Source organism: Dendrobium catenatum, unplaced genomic scaffold, assembly GCF_001605985.2.
Source record: "Dendrobium catenatum unplaced genomic scaffold, ASM160598v2 fragScaff_scaffold_1056, whole genome shotgun sequence".
NCBI lineage: Eukaryota > Viridiplantae > Streptophyta > Magnoliopsida > Asparagales > Orchidaceae > Dendrobium > Dendrobium catenatum.
In genome coordinates, this window is record NW_021319518.1 from 634,032 (window position 1) to 659,774 (window position 25,743).

The window sequence follows — 25,743 nt, forward strand, 5'->3', positions numbered from 1 at the left end:
ACCAGTAGCCACCAACCACCACCACTGGTCACCGACGACTAAGGGTGTAAACGAGTTGAATCAAGTAGTTGCATTATCGATAAGTTCATTTAGCTCATACTTAGCTAGATCCCGAGCTCGACTTAATTATTCAAGCTTTTTTAAAGAACTCGAAGTCGAGTTGATTGAAAAGCTCGAACTCTTGCTCATTTAGTATACGAGCTCGAGTTTTAAAGAACTCGAAGTCGAGTTGATTGAAAAGCTCGAACTCTTGCTCATTTAGTATACGAGCTCGATTACAAGCTCGAGCTTGAACTGGAAACTCAATAAACTCTACTCTCGAGGTTGTTAGCGAGACGAGTTCACGACAACCAAACTCACTTACACCCCTACCACCCGCCACCACCGCTATCAATATTGGCCACCTACCACCATGCTCTTTGCAATTTATGTTGCATTCATTTTACTTCAAGCCAAACAAAATAATAATTATCACATACATTCATTTTACACTTATTCAAACAACTCCAACCTATTCTATTTACACAACATTTCTTTTTCCAGCCAACAAAATAATCCCTTAATCAAAGCTTGCTCTATTCCAGCCTTTTCTTTTTTGAGAATAATGGATAATCAGCCTTATTCAAACAACTCTAACCTATTAATATGTGCCAACATACCCGTCCTTTTGCTAAAATAGTATCAAAACATCAAATTAAAATTTTAATCAGCATGGATTTCATTGCCATTTAATTCATTTTAAAATAAACACAATATATACGAGTGAAAAATATTGCACTACTTTTAAAACAAATTCAAATATTTTAAAATCATAAAAAAAAATTTATGAGAATATTTGATATGAAATATGTTTAAATGCAATTAATTAAAACCAGTTAAAATTCATTAAATAAATCAGTTTATAGAAGAAAAAAAATTAAAAATTGCCAATAGTATCTTGAAAGTGCAAAATCTAAATTTTGCCAACTTATTCCACATAATATTTAGCTAATGCAGCCGGCAAATTTACCAAAATAAATTGTGGCCAAAATATCTAACTAAATTTTTTGTCAAGATAAATATCATATCACAACTACTCAAATAATTAAAATTTTAATTAATTTTTAATAATTTATACTTATCTCAAAATAAATTCAACAAAGTTTAAAATTCATCAAATTTTCATTATCATATCAACATCCAAAATCTTTTCAAAATCCAAAGTTTCACAAAAAAATATGATAAAAGATGAAGAAAACTAGAGTCTACAGAGATTTATTAGGCAAAGGATTTCGATCAAAGCTTACATCTTTGAAGAAGACCCCAACTCTTCAGTTTCTGGAGGGTATGGCATTTCTGTAGAAGAATGGAGGAAACAACCTGCTATATCTGTTGGCTTCTTTTTCTACAGAAGAATTTCCCTTTACGATCCTCTGTGCGTTTTAATCTGTAGCATGCATTCTAACATGCAATTTTTTTTATGTATTTCGATGGCAAAGCATACCTTAAATGTATTTTGAATTATTTAGATCACACAAAGAATGGAAAATGAAGAGGTATGCACTATAAATTGATGCAGTTCAGAATTTTGAATAACTTAGGCTTCGTTAGGAACAACTTTTTTCTAGCTTTCTAAAACAGTTTTTTAGTACAAAAATTTTTTGAATTAGAAAATTTTATACTTAAAAACTGTTTCTTAAAGAAGCAGTACGAAAGTTGTCCCAAACGAAACCTTAACTTTCATCAAACATTTAGATCATAGATCAGTGTGTTGGTAGTTATTCAAGTCTCCCCACACAGCCTCTTCCACTTCTTCCCAGGATTTGGCCGTTCTCAGTTCCTTCCACAAACTGAAAATGGCTCCAAGGACGTTCTCCTTGTGTAGAATACAATAGCACCTGTACAAGCAGCAACATGAATAAACGCTGAGATAAACTGATAATTTTCTTAACAGGATGAAATAGTCATAGAGAGCTGCACAATCCAGGAAACAAAACTATCCTGAAGCAAGAAATATTCGGAGATAGTATCTCAGACCTAAGTGTTTAATTCAACAAACGAGGAGTGCATTTGAACATTATGGTTTCATTTGGGACGGTTTTTTTTGTTACTTTTTAAAGCAGCTGTTTAGTATAAAATTTTTAATTTTTGTATTAAAAAGTGCTTTAAGAAGCAATAAAAACTGTCCCAAATGAAGCCTATATCAGGTTGCATTGTAACTTACATGGCACGGTACGAAAGCCTTTTGAACTTGTCATTTTCTGCTAGTCCAGAAGAAAGCCCATCATCATTCAGCTTTTTTGGATTTAAAGGAAGATTGTAACTTTCCAAAAGTCTATCCAGAAAGCACATTTCTCCACGGAAAACATCCAAGTATATTGGAATCATATCATACAATGGATCCCCTAACAATATAGAACATGATCAGGATTCTGCATAATGTAACAGCATAACAAGGATAAAAAATATAGAGAAAAAAAAAATAGTGTGCATCTAAGCTTTATGTTCTATAGAATTTTAATTTATTCACATTAACAAAATCTGTCATCCATCATCATTAGGAGTAGCCTAATCCCAATTATTTAGGACCAGCTTTATAAAACCACATTTCCGTTCATTATTTTGTTCAGTAATAGAAGAGGTATTAAACATCCTATAATATCATATGATGAGGACTATCATACTCCAACAGTACAATATACCATTTTCTATTTTGCCAAGTACCATAATAGCAGCTTTATTTCTTGTTTTAGTTTTGATAGTACATTTTTTACTTTTAACCATTATAACCATGGTAGTAAGAGGAGGGGTGATACAAATAGCAGCAGTTCTTTTACAATACAGAAAATTATACTTTGGCTATTGCTCTTTTCTTTGTTGCCTGTTTTCCTATTTTCTATTTTATGCAGCTGCTACATCAAACTTGAATCAGAGCTCGGCTCAGGACATTCATGGGGGAAGGCTGCAAACAACAAGCACCATATGGTGATCGGAGCTTGGGCGCCCTGTGGGCAGCTCAATTAAACATTTCACAGCAACTAGAATGCCTTACTGCTAAGTTCTTTCGAATATCGACTAAGGTACAAAGAGATATCCAAGTCCTGAAAGGAATCGAACACATGAACTCGGGGACGCGAAAAGCGGTCACGGCAACCACACCTTTACCACGAATGGAAAACCGGCATCGAAAACCAACAAGTGCAACTTATGTTTCAAACTCTAGAAGATTACTAACCCCAACAACTCAGTTTATGTTTCAAACTGAAGAGAAGATCAACAACTAAAATTCTATAGAAGGCGACTACCAACACTACTATGACCCACCGCATCACTGTTTTGTCCAGCACAAACCGCAAGGTGAATTTCATGTTAAACTGGACATACCCTACTTCGATGGCCAATTACACATTGAGGGTTCGGGAGGGTTGAAAGGATTTGGGTCGGACCTGAGCCCGACCCATTGACCCATTTTGACACCCCTAATCTTACACATGATTAGTTACCATCATAATATCTCGACATAAATACAATTTACAAAAAATGCTTTGTCACCAAAGTATTGGGGTGACTCGAGTACTTTCTTAGAATTAAGTTTGCCTTTAGTAAAAAGGGAATGTCCCTCTCTCAAAGAAAATATGTTCCTTAGGTGCAAGCCTGCTGATGCACCTATGAATACTAAAAATATAACAAATTATGATTTATGTTTCAATAATCCATCACAATATTGTAGGTTAATTGGTAAATTAGTTTATTTAACTATTACTAGACTTGACATGTCATTCTTCATTGGCGTTGTTGGTGGAATATTATCTTCCTCAACGGACGAGAATATTTTGTGATCAAGCACGACATGAAAAATAATATATTACTCCAAAGGATAAAAATATTATTTCACTATGGACTTAATAACAAAAATTATATTTTTATATTTTAACTAGAGATTTTTATTGCTTGACATATTTGATCAACAGAGTTTATTTTATTATAGGATACTAGTTCTTCATAAGGGCTTGCCCTATGGCTATTTACATCATAAGCATTTATTTCTTAGAAACACTTTTGAATAAAATAATAATTTAATTTATATTATTTTATCAAAACATTGGCTAACAATTTTGCATGATTTGATTTTTAAAAATTATTAACAAAGATTTAATTTTTTGGTAATTTAAAAGGAGATTTGATGAGGATCAAACCTGCAAAAAAGAGAACAAAACAAGCAGCAAGAGATAGAACAATAACACTGTGTTCTGTATAATATTTCGTAAAAACTGTCTTCCTTCTCTACAGTTTGTGTAATATATGCTAGTCCCTCTTCCTATACTCCAAAGAGGACTGAAACTAAAAATGTGTAAAATGGTATTGCATAACTAATTAAAGAAACTATGATAGTGGGCACATGCTTAATAACGGTTAGAAGAAAATTAGCTAATAAGAAATAAGTTACTCCTCAGACTTGTGTTAAGTAACGATGCACCGCATCATTCGCCCCCACCGCGAGAAGAATCGATGCACACCTATTCGAGATTAAGTGAACTATCATCTGGGGGAATATAAGCAAAGATATCAACAACATTAAACGTGTGGGATGTAGTGAATTCTGGAGAAAGATCTACAACGTAAGCATTGTCGTTGATCCTTTTGCTGATAGGAAATGGGTCCCATTTCCTCCTATTGAGTTTGGAGTGATTGCCTGGCGGTAGTCGTTCCTTACGCAAACGAACGAATACCAAGTCTCCTAGATTAAAGATTTGCTCTCTTCTATGTACAACCGCAGCCGTTTTATAATGTTGAGATGATTCCTGAAGCTTGAGTCGTACATTAGATATCAAATTGGTAAACTGATCAGCTAGCATGGAAGCAGCTTTGCTTTGACTTTTGGGAAGAACTGCAATGTCAAGAACAGTGTTAGGCATTTTTGTATAAACAATGTTGAACGAACACATACCCGTGGAACGATTTGTTATGGAATTGAACGCAAATTTAGCTTGACCAAGTATATCATCCCATAATTTAGGATGCTCCTGGACAAGGCAACGAAGTAGATTACCAAGTGTTCAGTTAACTACCTCGGTTTGGCCATCCACTTGAGGGTGATAAGCCAAGCTTAATTGAACTTGTGTATTTAAACATTTCCAAAGCTCTCGCCAAAAATGGCATATGAACTTTACATCCCGATTTGAAGTGAGGTATATGGGAATACCGTGAAGACGTACAACTTCCTTAAAAAAGTTTTGCAATATTGAGAGCATCAAACGTCTTCTAGCACGCGATGAAATGCGTCATTTTTGAAAATCAATCCACCACAACCATAATAGAATCATTATCGCGCTTCGTTCGTGGAAGTCCCAATACGAAATCCAAGCTCAAATCTTTCCCAGATTGAGTCGAGAATAGGCAGTGGTTGATATAGACCAGTATTCTATCTTCCGCCCTTGTAACTTTGGCATATAAAGCATCTCTGTACATATTTGGTAACATCACTTCTCAAGTGAGGCCAAAAGAAACGTTTTTGCAACTGTGCAATGGTGTTATCCCGCCCAACATGTGCTGACAATCCTCCAGCATGAGCCTCTTGTATTATAAGCTGCCTCCAAGACGATTTAGTCACACACAACAACCCGTTTTTGAAGAGAAAACCTTGTCGTATGCAATACCCGGCTACAGGTTCTCTGTTCTTGCACTTAGACCAAATATCATGGAAGTATTCATCTTCAGGATACAAGTCTTAGAGATACTCCAGCCTAGAAAACTCTGTTTGCAGTTGGGTTAGAAGTATTGCCCGCCAGCTCAAAGCATCGATTTTGTGTCCCACTCTTGTGTTTTAATACAAAACTAAATTTTTGTAAGAATATGATCCAGCGAGCATGCATCCTGTTAATGTTCTTTTGTGTATTGATATATTGGAGGGCCTTATGATCGCTACAAAGAACGAAATCTTGATGTAACAAATAGTGTTCCCACTGCTTCAATGCTCGAATAACAACATACAACTCCAGCTCATAAACAGTCCATTTATGCCTGGATGGGCTCAACTTTTCGTTGAAAAAATCCACAGGTTTGTTGTCTTGGGAAAACACTGCACCAATTCCCACCATGGAGGCATCTGTGTCCACTGTGAACGGCTTATCAAAATCAGGTAATGCTAGGACGGGTGCTGTAGATAAGGTAGCTTTAATAGATTCAAAGCTTCTCTTGCTGCTCATCGGATCATGAAAACTGCTGCTGTTTTAAGACATCAGTAATTGGTGACATAACCACACTAAATCCTTTGATAAAACGCCGATAAAAATTCGCCAGCCCATGAAAACTGCGAACATCAAAGAAGCTACGGGGCGTCGGCCATTCCACTATGGCAGCAATTTTTCGTGGATCCACCTTTACTCCTTCCGCCGAGATTAAGAAACCAAGAAAGGATACCTGTGTGGTTGCAAATTCACACTTGATTATGTTTAAATAAAGCTTGTTTTGCTGCAAGGTCTCAAAGATTGCTATTAAGTGTTGTATATGGTCTTTCAATGTTGTACTGAAGACTAATATATCATTGAAATACACAACGCAACATTTATTAAGAAATGGCTTCAATACTTCATTCATCAATCTAATAAATGTTGTTGGTGCATTGCACAAGCCAAATGGCATGACTTTACACTCGTATAATCCTTGGCGAGTTTTAAATGCTGTCTTCCACTCGTCACCAGGTCGAATCCTGATTTGGTGATAGCCGCTCCGCAAGTCTAATTTGGAGAAGATTTGTGCTCCTGACAAATTCCCTAACATATCTTCCATCCTTCGCATTGGAAAACAAAACTTAACTGTAATCTTGTTTATGGAGCGACTGTCTATGCATATCCTCTAGCTACCATCTTTCTTTGGTACCAATAGTGCCGACACGGCATAGGGGCTAAGGCTCTATTGTATTAGTTGCTTATCTAGTAATTCATCAACAATTTGCTGTAGAATCTTGTGCTCATTTGGACTCATCCGATAATGCGACAAATTTGGTAATGAAGCTCCGGGCGTTAATTTGATTTGATGTTGAATTGCTCTAACTGGGGGCAGCTCGGCTGGCAACTCAGGGGGTGTAATATCAGCAAATTGTTGTAGTAACTTACTAATACCAACGTGCAAGGTATCTACCTCTGTTGTGAAATTCTGTTCCTTGATAACTAAGGACATGATGCAAGCGGATTCTTTCCAAGCATTAAGCAGAGCCTCTCGGGTAACAACAAATAAGGCTGTTTTGGCATTCGATGTATTGGCCTCTTGGTCAGGAGAACGGGGCAACAATCTCAATCTCTTACCCTTCCAATCAAAGGTGTAAGTGTTCGCTCTGCAGTCATAAATTGCCCCAACATCGAATAGCCAAGGCCTTCCGAGTATCAAATGGCATACATCCATATCCACAACGTCACATAAAATTTCACTTGCATAGTGACGACCGATTGAAAATGATACTTTGCACATGTCGATCACCGCAATCTTCATCCCCTTTTTAACCCAACTGATTTTATATGGGCTAGGATTATTGGTCGTCTTGAATTGTAATGCCTGAACCACATCGCGAGAAATAACATTCTCAGTGCACCCACTATCAATCAGCAAATCACAGACCTTTCCTTTGATCGTACATTTGGTTTTGAACAGAGCATTACGCTGGGTCTTGGCCGGTCTCCGTAGAGCTAAAATCAATTTTTGTAACACACAAATTAGAGGATCCCCCTCATCTCCAACCACGTCTTCTACTTCTTCTTCAAATTCATTATTGTTGTTGCCCAACTCTTCCTCTTCTTCACCATCCAGCAACTGTATATATGCCCAAGTTGGGCATTCATTCGACTTATGCCCCAGTTGAAAGCATATGAAGCATTTGATGCTTGAAGGCTTGACATAAGGATTTTCCTTCATAGGAGCCTTTCCTTTATGAGTGTCCTTTAGTTCAACTATTTTCTTTCCAACTGCAGCAGGTGAATTAGTAGCTATCGGAGTGAAACTTTCTTGCTATTTGCTGTTGCGGCTTGCGTAGAATTCTTGCTGAAATCTGCTGAATGATCAAATGTTCTCCTACCTTGCCGACTATGGGCCTGTCGTGGAAATTGAGTCTCCACCTTCAGGGCTTAGTTTACTTCTTGCGACAGCGACCATGCAGTATTTAATTCAAGTCGATCTTGAATTGCATCTCTCAAGCCCCCAATATACCTTGCGACCAATTGATTATCATATTCATTGAGATTGTTTCTCGCACTCAGTCGATAAAACTCTTCCGTATACTCGTTTACCGATCTCGAGCCTTGCGAACAGTGTTGGTACTGCATATATAACATTTGTTCAAAATCAGTGGGTAAAAAATGGCCCCTTAATAGTTGCTTCATTCGATGCCAACTCTGCACAGACCCCTTTCCATCCCGCCTCCGAGATTGGATTATTTGGTGCCACCGCGCACTAGCGCCGCCTTTCAGCCTGCAAGCCACATATTTAACTTGCTTCTCCGGCCCAATCTCCATATATTCAAAAAATGTTTCAACAACCCCTCTCCCAATCCAGGTAATCTTCGATATGCAATTTTCCGTCAAAAAAGGGTATATCCAATTTTACACGGAATTCACCTTGATATATGTCCCTAACATTCGTGCGACGTTTACGATTAAACACTTGCTCCTCTTTCGAGTCCGTCAACTCCACTGGTCTGAATTGTTTAAGTTCCTCTTCAGAGTCTGAATCCAATTGCGCCCAAGCATCTTGTTGCCGCTCTCTGCCCGTCACGAGCCCCCGTCTCGCTGCCGGTATAGTCACCGGAGCTACCGTTCGAGCATTTTGATTCCGATCTAGACGAGCGTTAATCAACCTCAATTCTCAACGCATTTCTCCAAAAAATTGGTCCAAACTAGCGGAGATCTCCTGTGTTTGTCTCGCCAACTGGTGGTGCTCTGTCCACAGAGCTTCAAGGCTATGATCCTCTCCAGAAGCCACCCGGTTGCTTGCGTCTCCCATCCTGAGCTCTGATACCAATATGATGAGGATCAAACCTGCAAGAAAGAGATAACAAAACAAACAGCAAGAGATAGAACAGTAACGCTGTGTTATGTATAATATTTCGTAAAAACTATCTTCCTCTACAGTTTCTGTAATATATGCTAGTCCCTCTTCTTATAATCCAAAGAGTACTGAAACTAAAAAGGTGTAAAATGGCACTACATAACTAATTAAAGAAACTATGATAGTGGGCACATGCTTAATAACAGTTAAAAGAAAAGTAGCTAATAAGAGATAAGATACTCCTTAGGCTTGTGTTAAGTAACGATGCATAGCATCAAGATTGGAACAACTTAAAATCAATTTTAGAATGGAAGTTAAAGGAGGAAGAGGTGGGGAGCACTTGATTCTAAGAAACTCATACCTCTCAAACTATACTATGTTGAGCTATATATTTTTAAAATTAGATTTAAATTAAATTTGATCAATTTAATTTAGAGAGTTAGGGCTTACATTCCAACAACACGGGTTGGAAAAAATGTTCAGGAAGGTGATGACTTACAATGTAACTGAAAAGAACATTGGACTCGAACCCAAAATATATGGTGAGAACTACCGATTGGTGGTAACTCCGTATTACAATCCGAGAGCTTTGAAGAACTGTACGAATTGGATTATGTACTGTACACACAAATTTGGTGTTGTACGAACTAATCATAATGTACGAGCTTGATTCTACAATGTTTAAGCTTTCTTAATAGACTTTGTAGAGGTCTTTGGCAATCATAGGGTTGAGGCTTCTATGAGAAAGCGTTAAAGAAAGGGCTTTGAGCAAGGGAGAGAAAGGGTGAGATTGTGAGAGAGAAAGAGGACCATTCTGAGTTTTAAATTAGTGTGAGAGAGAATTCCACATGGTTGCTTCGTCCAACTTGCATCTAAGTTCCTCTATATGTCATTATTCATCTTGAGCAAAGCTTTGGGAAGAAAACCCCTTTGGTGTCAAAAGGCCACCTGCTACTTTGCCGCATCAGAGAAGGTGAAAGTGATTCGAGCTACTCCGCCATACCGAGGAAGGTGAAAATGATTCAGGCTACTCCGCCTCATAAGGAGGGTGAAAGTGATCCAGGCTACTCCACCTCACCAGGAGGGTGAAAGTGATTCTGGTTCTCCGCCGCGTCGGGTTGGTATAAGTATTTTATAAAGGCCTATTTGCCTAGCCGTAGGGGTTGAAGGAGATTCACTAAGAGTTTAGTTCAGTAGTAGAAGAGGATGACTTCGAGGAGTGGACATAGGTCAAGTTGACCAAACCACTATAAAAATCTGATTTCTTTGTTCTTTTTCTTTCCACATTTTATGTTTTGTGCTTTACTTTTTTGCATATTTACTTTACGCGATCTAGTTTGAGTTTGATGATTATTGCAATGTGTGGTTGATTGAGTTTAATATTTTTTTGAAAAAGAAATTAAAAAACAGAAAACAAAAAGAATAAACATATTTATTTTTCAATAAAAATCTGAAAACAAGAATTTAACATTTGTTTTACTATTTGCTTCTGCTATATGATCTGAAATTTGTTTTTGTTTAATTCAAAAATAAAAGTTTTAAAAACACCAATTCACCCCCTCTTGATGTTTCATTGAATAGTTCAATTAGTTTCACAATCATCTATTGAACTTTCACTCTGACCTATATCTAACAAAATGTAAGGGACTTACAAATTTAGAACCCCACCAAGAGATTAGTCAGCCAGACTTTGGACTTACAATCTTACATGGAAAGGACTGTCAACTAATCCACCAAAATATTTTTAAACCAGGAAATATAAACTAACAATGAAATCTGAAACTAAGGCTGAACACAGACTTTATATTGTTCTCCAAATCATGTAAATAGATTTATCACATTCTAAACAGTTTTTTAGCTTGTTAATCACATTTTCTGTTCCCTTATTGTCCATGCAATCAGAATAAAGTAACATTGAGGAAATATAACGAAGAGCGACAAACCTATTGACAGATCACTGAAATCAAGAATGTGAGAAGGGTGCCACCTCAAATTTGTCACTCCATTACAACCATGCAAAGTACTATTAACCATCACAACCGCGTCTTTTCTATCACAAGGATCATTGACTCCATTAATTGTCGAAACTCTGTCAGCTTGACCACAAGCATCATCTGAACCGTTAACTCTCAAACTTGCATGTGAAGAACACTCATCAGAACATTCAGCAGGAGAACACTGCTGCATATGAATATTATCATCCATAATATCTGAATGTATCCAGGTCGGAGAAGAAATGCACTTAAGGGATCCATCAACATCCTATGGCATAAAGGTGGAAGTTTAGACTAAATTTGATCTGTGGTCATAAATTGTTACGTGGAAAGAAAGTAAACTCAGAAACTTACCTTTCTTATGTCAAGCAAACTTGAAAGATCATGCGGTAAATACTTTTCAACTTCATCTATCAAAAATCCTGGAATAGGATTACCCCTGAACAAAAGAGAAATATTATTTTAGTAAATAAAATAATAAGAGTTAAGACACCATTTACTTTCATCATTCAATCTGCAAAAAGCTTTATGGCATTGTGTAGAACAGTATTTAGGGGAAAAAAGCATGTGAAATCTTCCAACGGAGAATCAAAATCCGTTTTATAATGTGGTTGCCGCTTATGGTCACATATGGATGAACTTGCAAATATAACAGCATCAAATTATACAAAATGGACTTAGTTTGAACTGTGCATCACCATAACACAAATGTACTAAAAAGAGTACAAAGACATTGTGCAAACACACCAAAAAAATATAAAAGCACGTAATACAACATGAAAGCACATGTTCAAATGCATCTAAAAAGCATACAAATACACTATGCATATGCAACAAAAACATGTAATTGTGTTGTATAGGCTAATAAAAAAGTATGCAAATGCATCATGAAATGTGTAAGTGCGCTTTATAAATACATTGAAAAGTGTGTGCGACATATTAAATCACCAAGAATAACTTTACTCACGTGTGCTCTAGCAAATGCTTCAACTCCTAAATTGGAGATACAAGAATGAGGCATGTGCTAAAAAAAAAACACTTAAATTTGAATCATCTTGAGAAGTGGGCAAGCACACTACACAAACACACGAAAAATCATGCAAGTGTTCAAGCGTGTCATTTGACTTCACTTAGAAACATGCAAGCATGTCGTGCACATCAAAAACCATGCAGGACCACCAAAATTGAATTATTCATGTGTTGTAGTGAACAAGCTAAACACTCGAACATGACATTTGAGAATACTGCATTGATTCAAAATAAATTAAATTCAAACCTACCTCACTCAGAAAAGCATGCAACCGACTTAAGATAATTGTGCAATCCATCTAAAAAATTTGCAAACCCTCTTTTTCATGACGCTCTCAACCGGGCCCCCCTATCTAAACATAAGATCTTAATCTCATATTTAAAATGATTTCAAAATTATGCTCGTGGTCCAATACAAGACACTCAAATCATTATAGACTGAGAATTAAAGGCTTAGCTACAAGCATCCTTGAAGATATTTTGTTTTATGTTAGCATTAGACATTTAATGCCTTTTAGAAAGAAAATTCATTTAAAATGCAAACCTCTAACGTCGCTCTGCTTATATTGCAACTCATAAAGCTAATTTGTGAACTTGATCCTCTGCTAGCATGAAGACAAAGTGGACAAGATTCAAAGCAACAAAATAAAAATGTACAAAACTCTGATGATAATCTTGTTGATTAAAATTCTCAACCAGGTGAGATCGTGCCAACAAAATTTACCCAAATTCCAAAACTAATATTGTGGGGCCCAAGTACCCCTACAAAAAATATAAAAAAATCTATACAAATCTTCAATTAAAATCTACTACCTAAAAATTTAAAACAAAAAAGTGATCAATCTTCGGCAACAGCTTGACAAGAGTGATGAATTTAAGATTAACCTCAACTCACAAAGAGTCAATGTCATATCAAACGTAACACTATGTTCACTCACAAATGATCTATCGCCAGTAAGGAAGTAACATTTACCATTTAATTGGTGATATTACAACTAAATGGCATCATAAGTAAATGGTTATAACTTGAGCCCCTCACGAAGTAGTTTCATCGCAAAATGACACACTTAAAAAATGGTCACAAGACTCACAACCAAAGTCTATAAATTCTCCAATGGCTTAAAAACCTTCAGTAGTGAATTGTGGAATGCACTTGATAAGACACAAAGTCCTCTATCAACTAATATTAACTTTTTTTATCTAATATTGACTTAAATTCATCACCTTGACAAAAATTCACCCCAAGGCTGTAAGGTCCCCTTGAACGACACAACTCATAGCTACCAACAAGGATCCTTTAGTCAGGCTGGATCGACTACCTCCGCTAACTAAGTAGACCAGGGTCTATGATAACTCAGAACAAGTAAACCATGAGATCTTAATCGAGTTTGTCATCATTCCCTACCATCTACTTTAAGCTATTTACGGTTCACTGTCTATGATAACTTAGGCTACGATTCACAGTCTTTATTTTTTATGCTTTTAGGTATTTTTGCTATTTACGGTTGTACCCTTTCTTTTGAGTTTACTTGAGTTGTAGCACAAGGGGCATTTGAATCATTGTTGTTTGTATTTCTCTAGGCCTATATATTGTGGCTTCTTCTATTGTAAGAGGGATGATGATTTGATGAATAAAATTCTAGCTTATTTTCTTGGTGATCTCTTTGTGAGTTCATGTGAGTGGTGAAGCCTAGGATAGGCCATCGGAGTACCCAACAGCTCGTCAACGGGGGAGCTCTTGGTTCATTATTTTATTTGTATTTTTATTCTTCATCCTCCCTCCTTCCCCCATACCGCCGGCAATCCTTCCCTGTCTCTCAAACCGAGAACATCACCCCTTTTTTCTCTCATTACCCGCCGTCTTCCCCACCCCTCTCAAGCCGCCAACCACTTCCCCATCACGATGGCCTCCCCTCCATTCTTCCTCCCACCGGCCAAAATCCCTTCTTCCAATCCCATCGCCGGCCACCCCTTTTCTTCCCCTCTTAATATTGAATTTAATCACCATTAAGACCTACCTAATTTAACCTACATAATTTTAGAAAATTTTCATCCAATTTCAATTTAAATACTTTCCTAAATTAGCCAAGTCAAATTAGGAAAGTTTTTTCAATTCAAATCTAATTTAATATTAAATTAGATGAGAATTCTTTATCCTTTTCCTAAATGGGATTAATGCATTAAGAAGCATTAATTTCCCTCCCCATCTCCCTCTTCCTCTAAGCATGGCGACGGCCCCCCTTATTTTGAATCCCTCCAATTTCGTTTCTCTCCACATTGACATCACCTAAATTTGGATTTGAAATTCAAATTCATAATTCATAATTACCTCCCACTAATTAACCCCAAAATTTGAATTTAATTTCAGATTTATTCTTTCCTATCTTCCACCCCAAACCTTAACCTCCTCAAGAGCTCACCCACCAAACTGTGCCCCTCTCTCTCCGTGGCCACCCCTCCCACTTATCTCTTTTCCCCTTGGAAACCCTACACTTCTTATGTCTTTATAAGCCAAAAGAAGAAGACAAGATCCTCCCTCCTCCTCATTGGTGTATGGCCGATCTTGAGATTGCCTACAATGCACAGGGAAAAATCGACATCCTCCGTTCTTCTTTCTATGAATCGGATTGGGAGTATGACGACTCGGTGAAAAGCTACGTCAACAGCATCATTTATTGCCTTGCCAAGACAATCGAGATTCAACAACCCATAGCACCTTGGCTTCTCCTTGGAGGATCCACTACTCCACCGCCGGCTACCTTTCCAAAAACAAAGTTCCTAGGTTCCTTCTTCCTAGTGGTGGTCTCTCTTCAAGTGTGGAACATCTTCTTCCACTAATCCCACGAGTGATTGAGTGAGGAGGTCCTCAAGGTGAAATATCTCATTATTAAATTACTAATTTTGTTATTGCGCTCATAACTTATTATTGTCTTTGAAATTTGAATGAATTTTCTTGTTAATCTACGTGCATCTCTTTGCCTAAGCAAGTTGAAAGTTACAAACTCCTAAAATCTTTCCTTGTTGTGAATGATAACTTTATACTGGAAAGCTTTTAACAATTGCTCTTATTAATTTCTCGTAAACTCCTGGTAGTTTCACATCATGAACGTTTTAAATTAAACAAAAAATTGGATTTAGTTTGAAGCATATGTTGTATCTGGGAGAAGAAACCTAGTAAGACAAAAACGTTTGCATCTTATTATATTATAAGCTAGCCGCACAAAGCCATCTTACCAAGGGAAAAAGTTTAAAAAGGTTCTAGACATAAATTAAAAGTTATTTTCCGTCTGTACGGGCATTAAAACATGCATGAGAAAGATGAGACTACATATCAAATCAACATTTCAAGATCAGCAAAATTTTCAAAGGCACGGAGCTTAAAAAAAGAAAGAAAAAGAGATCATTATAAAACATTAAGATGTTAAATAATGTTTACTACCCAGGGAGAGAACGCACCATTGAGCTAATTGATTCTTTATGTTATTCTTCCTTCTATCTAACGCTGCAATCACAGGTTCCCATTTTCGACAAGTATCAAAATCTTTACAATCTACATCTATCAGATCAGCCTCTGCAGGCAACTTGTAACTTCCAACTGAACATTCTTGAAAGTTTCTTACCACAGATATCTCCTTGACATCAGTTTGAATGTTTGGTAATGGTAAAAGGTGAAGATGACGGAGTTGCTCACCTAGAAATGAAGCTAAATGGAATGCTTCATTTTTGGACAACAAATCTCTCCTACAAAAGGAATAAAATGATGAAAATTAGCTTTTTAAGAACTTTTATAGACATATCTAAAGTTAGCAAATTACAAATTAGATTGATCGCAGAAATAAGACTTTGAATTAAAAAGTCTATATTATTTACTATAAAGATAACTACACTCACAAATTAGCAAAAATATCTCCTCTGCATCGTCTACATACTATGAAAGGCCACATCCTGGAGCACATAACAGCTCCACTGTTATGGTTTTCCAACTCAAATTGATTCTTGCTCCATATTCCAAATGGAAATTCCTCTGTAGTGTTATCTCTAATAACAAAACTACTATTAGCAATGATGTCAGGTACTCCTCTTCCATCCCATGAAAATGTTCTATAACCACTACCGTCAGCAACCACAAATCCACTTGCAATGATATCCGGAACATGATTCATCAAAGGTGACTTCTTTTTGGCAAGAAGACTATAGAACTCAAGCTGCAGATATGATAAAAGCACCATTGTAACAAGCGAAGCTCAAAGAAAAGCAAAAAAGAAGGCTTCATTGGAGTTAGAATAAACCTCTGTACCAAGACCAAAGACAGAAGAGGCCAGACCTCCCTCAACAAAAATTTTTATCACATTGTCAGAAACAAGAAATACCTAGACAAATGAACCGCATAAGTTGATAAATCCCAATGATAAAAACTACAAAAAAAAATTTCTTCGCCAAAACTATTGAAGAATGTATACAAGCTGCCATAGCGGCAATCCTCAAATAACAGGGAAAGTGATTGTGATATCAGCATTATTATGCAATGATAAGGGCATTCAAGTATTCAAAAAGCTGTTTTAATTCTCAATATTATCAAAAGCGCGAGGCATCCTAAAAATTTATATAATTTCCCAATACTCATGATGGTAGGCACTCCCCAACCAAAGTGAGGCGATAATTGAAATAGCTAATCCATTCAATAAAACTATTTTAACTATAAGGGATAATTTTAAAGAATTTGAAATGATGATAGAAAATATGTCCGTTAAACAAGTAAATAGAGTTACTATCATAGGATTAAAAAGAAGAAAAGGTAGACTTAAGGCTAAACGTTAGAAATTGTTCAAAATAATTTGCAATCAAGTTTAACACCTTTAAAGCTAATCAACTATCACAAATGAAAAATGAGGACCCATAAAGCTGACCCAAAAAATTGGAATAAGGCAACGATACTGATGATGGCTCATGTTAATTATTTATTCTCAATTTGTCATATGTCCATTAAGGACCCAAACCACTCTCAATATCTACACGATAATTTATAGAGGATGCCATGATTTGACATATTTTATTTTGTTGCTCATGCTCCAAGATGCAACCAAAACATATATGATTCCTCTCATTTTTAAAACCATTCACACCAATTTAAAAGGAAATTTCTTCACGAGTTGTTGATTGAATTACAGAAAAAACGACAACAGGACATCTAAATGATATCAAATCAATAACAGAATCAGTAACAGCTTTTGCACGATAACGCTATGCCAATGACATGAGATATAATATGCTTACAGGATTACTGCCTGTACCAACAGGAAACTTTTCATCTTCCATCGGTAAAGGCAAATTGTAATGGGCACAAATGTTCATCAGGCAAGAAGACCACTTTTCCACATTCAAGTTTAAGCAAGCACCCTAAGAAAAGCAAGATTGATTAGAACAACTGCAGTAGCGATCATAAACTAAGATCCTTGCTGACATCAAGACAGAAAGACCTTAAATCATAAGGCTATCTTTCATTTGACAAGATCCTTCTTAAGAAGAAATTGTGCAGCATACCTTCCATACTAATTCTCGTATAGCTGGTTTTAAAACCCAGAGCTTGTGGAGCCATGCCCTCATCTCCCTTTCTCCTAAGATGTTGCTTGGGCTACAAATTGTATTATAATGATCTATTTCTTTATCCAAAAACATAGATAAGAAGTCTATATCATAAGAAAACTCTTGATTACAATTCTTGAAAGCATCTGAAAGACCGCTGATATAATTACAGCTGTTAAGACGTCCATGCTGCTCTTTAACTGGTTCCAAAACTTTGAGCCTTTTCTCTCTCCGTGACATGTCAGGATAATTCAATAAATTCATGTCAAACAATGCATCACTTTTTGGATGTTCATTAACCCCACCTTGAACAGCTAATAATCCAGCACGACAAACTCCCTTATGAACATGGCCTGGAGCCATATCCAGGCACACAAATTCAAAATTTGATGTATTTGCAAAATTTTGTGTAACAGCAATTGTTGTCTCTAAATTTAGCACGCAATGCCACCATCCACTTGGAACAAATATTGTCTCTCCTGGCAACTGGGTACACTCCAGTGGTTTATCTTGGTCACCAAGAAGAGGGTAAAAATCAAGCCACCACTGCACAAATAATACACAACAGATACTTAGATTTGCATAAATTATATTTCAAACAAGACAGGGATCAGTTACCTGCAATGATGATGGACTTTCAATATTTACATCACCATCATCCTCATTAACATGAACTGTAACACCTAAAGGTACCCTACCAGGAGGATAAAGTGCCCACCTATAAAGAAATCCAAAAAGAATTACTATCCTAGTTTTTTGAGATGTTTTCTCAAAAAACAAGAACCCCACGCAACATCAAAAAAATAAACAATAACCTTGCCATTGATCGTTATTTGTTATATCAGATCATCAATAAAAATTTACTCATAATACATATTATGCGTAAAATAGAAAAAATCTTCTCTCAACACATTATAAGGCAAGGCCAATATTTTTTAGGGAAATAATTTATTCCCTTACAGCCGTATTCAAAAAATTCAAGGCAAGGAACAACATGTCTTAATAGGGACACCAGTTGACAAAATAGGAATGTGCGCATAAGTACACAGTTTATGGATAAGGCAGCAATCATAATTTGTATTCATTGATAAATCCATCTGATTAGCAAGTCTACCTTTTCCTCCCACACAAAAGGGTGTTCCAAGCACTCGTCAAACCTGGATCAACATGCCAAGATGCACCAGATCTCTCTGGTCCAATTATTAGCCACCTGAAAGGGGGTCGCTGATCATAATCCAGCACATCAAAAAAGTCTTCTTGAAACAGACTTGGTACACAATAATCTTGTAACAATGCTGGTGCAGCTTCTCCAAACTGCAAAAATATCAACTTAGACTTTTAAAACAATTTTTAGGAACCATTCAAGATTAAGGTAGAAAATATTTAGTCACCTTATCATCAAAAATATAAAGGGGGTCTTCATCATGCTGGCAATTCATGTATGAAACATAATCCTTAAGTTTCATAGTAATTTTCTTAGAGCTTCTTTGAGATATCCTGAAAGTTACATCACCATAATTTGACAATAACTGATCCAATGTCCACTTATTTCTTGCTGGCCAAGTTTTAGCCACTTCAGTAAGCAAGACCTGGAAAGCAAGCGTAAACATCATAGTTTATTAAAACTTCTGAAATGATCTGGTAAGAGTGAGGAAATGCCTATAGAGAGAAGGTTAATATTAAAACTACGTGCAAAATAACTGGCATGGAAAGGGTGTCCAATTAAAGCTAAAAACAAAAACAAAAAATCTAAGTTGAAGAAGAAGCATAAGGCTAAGAGAATGAAACAGTTATAAACAAAACAACATGGAATATAACATGGTAAACAAGTTCCTACAACAACATCAAGCCTTCACCATAAAGCATTGCAGGTCTCACCACCATCTTATACAATTTTCCCTTAAGTTTGAGGGGAACTTTTCTATCGCACAAGCCTTAAGCATTCCTCCACTTCAACCACCAACTTGAATTCTGCTGATAATATCCCCATCTATTTCACCATCACTTTAAACAATAGATCCAATATATCTAAAGCGTGTACTCATATTAATGACTTGATCGCCCAAAGTCACAATTCCCTCACTAGGTCTATTGTTGCTAAAATTACACTTTATATATTCAATTTTAGATCTACTATAGAGAAAACCTTTAGACTCTAAGGTTGACCTCCATAATTCAAGTTTACCTTCAACTCCCTCTCTAGTCTTATCGACAACAAGAATATCATCAGCAAAAAAGATACACCAAGGTACATCCTCTTGCAAATGTCTAGTGAGAACATCCATGACTAAAGCAAAAAGATATGGACTTAAGGCTGATCATTGATGTAATCCAACCGAAATAGGAAAATACAAACAAGTTCCTAAGACAATAAAATAAATTCGTAAAGAACAAATACAAGGATTGTAGAATGCAACACTCAAGTTTATGATGGTAGTAGCCACTGCAGTCTCTGGGGCAGCAGCATATACTGATATACACGAAACCTACTGAAGAAATAGAAAGAAAACACATTTTGCAACGACCCTAGAACACATTTTCGTAAAAAATACATACTGAAATCATCCAGACTAAAACCTGATAGCATTAAGGGAAGAAAATTTGCAGGGAAAGGTCCTTTATCAACCACTCCTACCCCACCTCTCCAACCCCCAAAAAACAGCAAACATAGGGTACATTTTGTTAGAGCTAACAGAGCCCCAAATAAAGAAAGAGGAAGATAAAATATGCAAGATAACGATAACCATTCAATGAATGCAGCGTTAACAGTACAAATAGGAAGCATTTGTTTTACAGTATTCAGCTATGAACCCTCAAAATTAAAAAGAGGGGACATCCCTAAATGTTTGGAAGTGTTTAAAAGAAGCTAAATGTCTGTACCGGTTTCTTCTCATCAATTCTATAGTTACATTCTTCCAATATATGGTTATTTCTTCTTTCCACATCTTTATCATCTGAAGGAAATCCATCTAATGTGGTAAAGCATCGATACCACCTTTTGTAAAGAAACAATGAGCTGAAACCTGATAGAACAAGGTAGAATAAACATCCTAGTGGTTAGTTGATAAAAGCACATACGGCTAATATGAAACAAAAAAGGGATGAATATAGATAACCTTATACCATCAAACTGTAGAGGCCGCCTGTGACAATCGCCAATCTTCATGCACAGATTTTGTCTGGACCAACATCATTAGTTAAGCTTTAAGAAGATAATTTAAAAAACACAACGTTAAATGTATCAGCCAATGAATGATCGTCTTCACATGATGCTAATAAAATGAACAGAATCTATGGGTACGTCTAGAATTGAAGTCAATTGCACAGATCCTGCTTCTATTTAATTGAAGCAAGGTTCATTTTACATACCGATATAAAGTTGTCCTCTTCCAAGAACCTCTATATTCAAACTGACCCCCATCTCTAAGACATAAATTCATCCAAAGTGGCTCTTCATTGCAGAATATATAAAGAACACTGAAGCAGTTGAAGAAAACATTAGAGGTACTTCCGTCAAGATTAAAATAGATAAGCAAGAAGGACAACCAAGCATAAAATTATACATATAAAAATCATTTCTCAAATTAGGAAGATTCACTTTCAGCTGTTTATGATAAACTGTTATGAAAAGCTTCAGTAAAAGAAGCAATATTCATGCTAACGGTTTATAATTCCTTATTTACATGTTAGATAATCTAAGCCAGGATATAAATGTGATATGAGGGCTGCGTGACATCCCAAACAAAATAAGCTTAGCAAAATTACATCCCATCTTGTAGGTGCTGTTCTAAATACCAAAAATTTCGCTTCTCACTACAATCACTATACTTAGAAGAATATAAGCAAACATGATTCTTAGATTATAATCTTAAAAAGTTAAAACTCCCTCCTAAAGTTAAAATTCACTAGTCATTTCACTTATCATTGGCACCATTTTCACAGGCATCACACACCGGTGATAAAAACTAACCACTGCACTTACTGCACATAAAAAATTACGTAGGATGTTTTAAAGTCCAAAGTAGTTACGCAAATCTATTATGATAAGCATAAGACCATGCAACAAACTCGCACGTCACAAATTATCAATGTTTAACAGTTATTTGCTACTTTCGAAGAAAATAAAAAAATGAATGAAATCACTTCAGATGAAAACTCCATGGCTTCTGACAGAAAAAGTGCTTCAAAACCATGATAATAATGAAATCACTTGACAACAACACTCTCCATGAAACTTATATTTTGATTATTATTATTATTATTATTATTATTATTATTATTATTATTAGTATTTACTTAAATACATTTTTTTGTAAAACCTTGTCGCTCGTGTAAATTTATGTCGTGTTGTGACCTCACGTGTGTGAAAATTCTTAGTTTTTGCACGTGAAAACCCCAGCCAATATGGTTATCGATCTTAGTCGTTTCGATTATTCTGAAAGTATCAGTGTTATCTGTTTTGTGAAAGAAAATCATCTGGGAATTTCAAATTTTAGTAGACGCAATTTGGACAACTTTTTTTTTGCACGTCTTATTTTTTACGTTTGTTACTTCATCGCGTTTGCATTAATCGACTTCAAACAAGTTATAGAGGTCAACATAAGTCCTTGTGTTCCATTGACCTTATAGATCTAGTCGGGAAGAACAAAAACTATATGAAGATCCCGCATTCATTGAATCTTTGATACGACCAACAAAAACAAGATTATACAAAGGCACCACATATGTTGTATCTTAGATCTGGCGGGGAATAACAAGAAGGCCTTAGCATGCCCGACAATGCCCTCTACAGGGAGAACAAGTCGAGAGACTATCAAAATGTTGACTAATAAGATATTTTAAACTATGTGAAATGACCTCAATCACTTTCGAAAATTAGAATTAAATCATAAAAATTAATTAATTTTTAATAACAATAAAAGGTGTTGATAAATTTAAGATTAGTTCGAATGTTTATAAAGAGTATGAAGCTAAAAAAATATCAAATAAAATTCATGTGATATTGCACACAAATATAAAAAAATGCACAGTACTTATTAGGTTGACTAGGTTTTCAAATTGAGATCACTTAGTCCAAGCTAACTAGCACCTAATCAGCCCAAAGGTCATAGTGAAATATTGTCATGTGGGTCGCATTGAGATCCTAAGCCTTGTACTAATAGAGAAAAATCTTCTAAATCTATAACTATTGATGGGCTTGATTGTTAAAAAATCTAAAAAAAGATAATCTCTAAGGGGTTGTTTGGTATTGGATTGGATTTAACTTAAGTGGGATTTAGTAAATCCCCTAAATCCGGATTTAGTAAATCTGCAGGGTGTTAAATCTCAAAATTTGTTTGGTGTGACATATGTTAAATCCTGATAAATCCTGAGAAATTGTTTGTCAACATAATCCAGGACTTAAAACGCTTGGTTCATTAATAAATTAAAGTTAATATGTTTTAAATTTAATTTGCTAGTTAATTATGATTTACTTATCAATTTTAATTTTAATTACATTTAATAAGTTTAGGGTTAATTAATATAATTAAAATTAGCTTAATTATTATTAATTATCAAATTAGTTATTTAGGTGCTAATTATCAAATTATAAACTAGCTTAACTAAACCCAAATTAATTAAATATTTAAGTATTAAAATATTTTAATAACAATTATAGTTTAAATAAATATAATAACCAACAAATTATAAATATGAATTAAATTAATTTAATGATAATTATACTTCTATTATCATATTAATTAAACTAATTAAATTATTATCTAATTAAAAAGTTAAGAACTAATCCTATAATACTTTTCTCTTATTGTTTTTTTTTTAGCTCTCTTCCTATTTTTTCGAGGCTTCGTTGGTACGAGATGCAACTTCGAACGAGTCACCTGCCAGTGCCTGTCTAGGGTTTGCTTTTCCTCTTATGCATTTCTTCGTTGTTATTCTGCTTCACGTGAAGTTGAGTTCTACAAGTATTGAAGCATCTTTGCCTCCTCCGAAGACATTGTTCCTGTCGGATCGAAAGTTGCAATAGAAGTTCGTCACGAAGGTAACGATATTTCTCCCCTTTCGCGTGCTTTATCCGCTAAAAATGAGTCCGTAAATCCGCCGAACAATGGGATTTCCTAAATCCCATATTTACGCCAAAAATTTTTAAATCCGGGATTTACACGCCATTTGGATTTACGACGCCTTCAGAAATTGTTTGGCAGGATTTAACATAAATCCGGCGTAAATCCGATACCAAACAGCCCCTAAATTGTTTAGTTCAAATATTATTCATAAAGTTCTGAATGATTATGCATAGTAAGTCATTCATAATATGGGCATTCCAATAGATATAAGCCCCATCTCTCTTTAATTTATCAAGCTAGCATAAAATTCCATTAAGCTTATCAAATGAAAATTATACTCAGACAACTCATAAATAGAGTAAAACCCTAAAATAATTAAATCAAGGCATTTCAATGAATGCAAGCCCTACCTCAACCTATCAGCGGCTTCTACGCCCAATCAAATCCCAACCATGTCTATGATCTAACTCTAACCAAAACACACAACCGGCGGCTGAATTATTCTAGCAAGTAATCCGAGAAAAAGTGAGAGAAACTAATGCCTAATGGTATAGAAGGAGAATACCTGCTAACGCAAGACAGACGACCGAGATCAAAAGACGATAGGTGCTCGAGAATGGCGCATATCAGCTCGTCTGGAAGGACGCGGAGGTGTCCGAGGGCATCAGGCCGCCGATCTCGCGGCAGCGGCGTTTGTTCCATGCGGCGACTGTGATTCGGAGAAGAGAAGCGGCGATTCGAATCGAGAAGAAAAACTATCGTTAATTAAAAGGATTTTACGAACATGCAACAAGGCTGTCCGCGTTGCTACCACGCGGAGATGGCGCGATAATTAACTTGGCGGTGACATTGCGGACAAGCAGTGAAAGTACCGCGTACCGGCTTGGCGGCTTCAGGAAAGATTGAGACCAGCCAATACTTGTGAAGAGAGCAAGATCTTCATGTTTCTTCTGTTTTCATTTTATCTTTTTTTTTAATATTAATTTACATACATATAGGGTGATATTCATGTAATATTAAAGTTTTAGGTGTTAGATATGTAAATAAGATGTTATAAAGTGGTATGTATGTAAATTTCCCTTTTTTGTTATATTGAGGGGTTTTTTATAGGTACATTGATTGTTAATATTCTTCTGGCTATTATAAATGGGATTTTAATGCAAAAATATTATGAAAAATTTTAATGTATAAGATATTTAAATTGTTTTTGTTAGATATTAAATCATATTGATGATTTATAAAAATTTTGATAGATAATTAAAAATATAATTAATCAATTTTTTTTGGCAATGGCTGCTTACTTCCAATCATATACATCGTGCATAGCATTTTGCCACCACCTACTCAAACGCTCTTAGTTTCCAAACTTCTTCAAATCCCAAATTTATCTCATAATGTCATTGTGATTTCTAAACTTAAGGTTGATAATATGGTTCAATCTTCTTTAACGTATTGAGTTGCAACATCAAGCATTTGATGACCAACAAAGTCCTCCTCTATGGCATCTTGTGTTAGATTGTGTTAAATCAATCATTCATAACATATTACATATAATAGTCTCTGCTTTTAATTGAGTTATGTTTCTTTGATTTGGGCTCAAATTGTATTGATTTTAGTGTCGTTGAGATCGTCTCCCTGAGATGATCAATTTGATTATAAGTTATCGAAATTGGAGTCGGGTGATCATGAATTTAATTTTTGAAGCTTCTTATTCTTATCCACATCGAGATTTGTGCTCGATCAAGATGAGTTTTTTTACGACATATCAAGTATAATACAATATAATTCAATTACAACAATTATAACATAACGATGTAAAATATATAGAGGACAAAATTTAAATTATAAGCCTTATATTAAACAAAAGTAATTATAATATTTTAGAGTAACATGATGAGTGTTTTTAAAATGATTGTAATACAATAAGCAATATTTTTGATAAAATTAAATATAATAAAGACATTTATAACAGATCTATATTACTATAAATGTTCAAATTTGATCAATTTTAGATCGCCATGGAGTGAGAATATATAAACAGATCTATATCACTATTA

The 25,743-nt window shown here is 35.5% G+C and overlaps 2 protein-coding genes across 6 annotated transcripts; both read right to left on the reverse strand.

The window, feature by feature from the left end:
* Nucleotides 1-1,218: 1,218 nt before the first annotated feature.
* On the reverse strand, nucleotides 1,219-24,617 carry LOC110109167 (F-box protein At1g78280). Of its 5 annotated transcripts, none has more exons than XM_028698098.1 (16): nucleotides 24,252-24,617; nucleotides 20,991-21,098; nucleotides 20,745-20,800; nucleotides 20,502-20,644; nucleotides 19,013-19,210; nucleotides 18,736-18,956; nucleotides 18,240-18,339; nucleotides 17,580-18,167; nucleotides 17,313-17,435; nucleotides 16,328-16,408; nucleotides 15,930-16,243; nucleotides 15,495-15,779; nucleotides 11,364-11,448; nucleotides 10,959-11,277; nucleotides 2,204-2,384; nucleotides 1,219-1,877 (listed from the first exon to the last, which is right to left on the reverse strand). In XM_028698098.1, the coding sequence occupies exons 1-16, from the start codon at nucleotides 24,386-24,388 to the stop codon at nucleotides 1,736-1,738; spliced, it is 3,081 nt and encodes a 1,026-aa protein (XP_028553931.1). In that variant the 5' UTR covers nucleotides 24,389-24,617; the 3' UTR covers nucleotides 1,219-1,735. The 5 variants fall into 5 exon arrangements, with proteins under 5 accessions (XP_028553931.1, XP_020695764.1, XP_020695765.1 ...); XM_020840105.2 differs by having other exon boundaries at nucleotides 18,736-18,935; nucleotides 24,252-24,616; XM_020840106.2 differs by lacking the exon at nucleotides 16,328-16,408 and having other exon boundaries at nucleotides 18,736-18,935.
* On the reverse strand, nucleotides 2,392-10,950 carry LOC110109168. The gene is made up of 2 exons (XM_020840108.2): nucleotides 5,049-10,950; nucleotides 2,392-4,867 (listed from the first exon to the last, which is right to left on the reverse strand). The coding sequence occupies exon 1, from the start codon at nucleotides 7,885-7,887 to the stop codon at nucleotides 6,892-6,894; it is 996 nt and encodes a 331-aa protein (XP_020695767.2). The 5' UTR covers nucleotides 7,888-10,950; the 3' UTR covers nucleotides 2,392-4,867; nucleotides 5,049-6,891.
* Nucleotides 24,618-25,743: the final 1,126 nt, after the last annotated feature.

Bases quoted from the DNA above. Each gene is read 5' to 3' on its own strand.
- LOC110109168 (XM_020840108.2), bottom strand. From the start codon at position 7,887: ATGAAGGAAAATCCTTATGTCAAGCCTTCAAGCATCAAATGCTTCATA.
- LOC110109167 (XM_028698098.1), bottom strand. From the start codon at position 24,388: ATGGAACAAACGCCGCTGCCGCGAGATCGGCGGCCTGATGCCCTCGGA. The intron at 18,957-19,012 runs GTGACTAAATAT...TTGTTTTAAAAG, and splicing joins TTTATATTTTTGATGATAAG to TCTAAGTTGATATTTTTGCA. The intron at 18,168-18,239 runs GTAACTGATCCC...TTATTTGTGCAG, and splicing joins AAAGTCCATCATCATTGCAG to TGGTGGCTTGATTTTTACCC.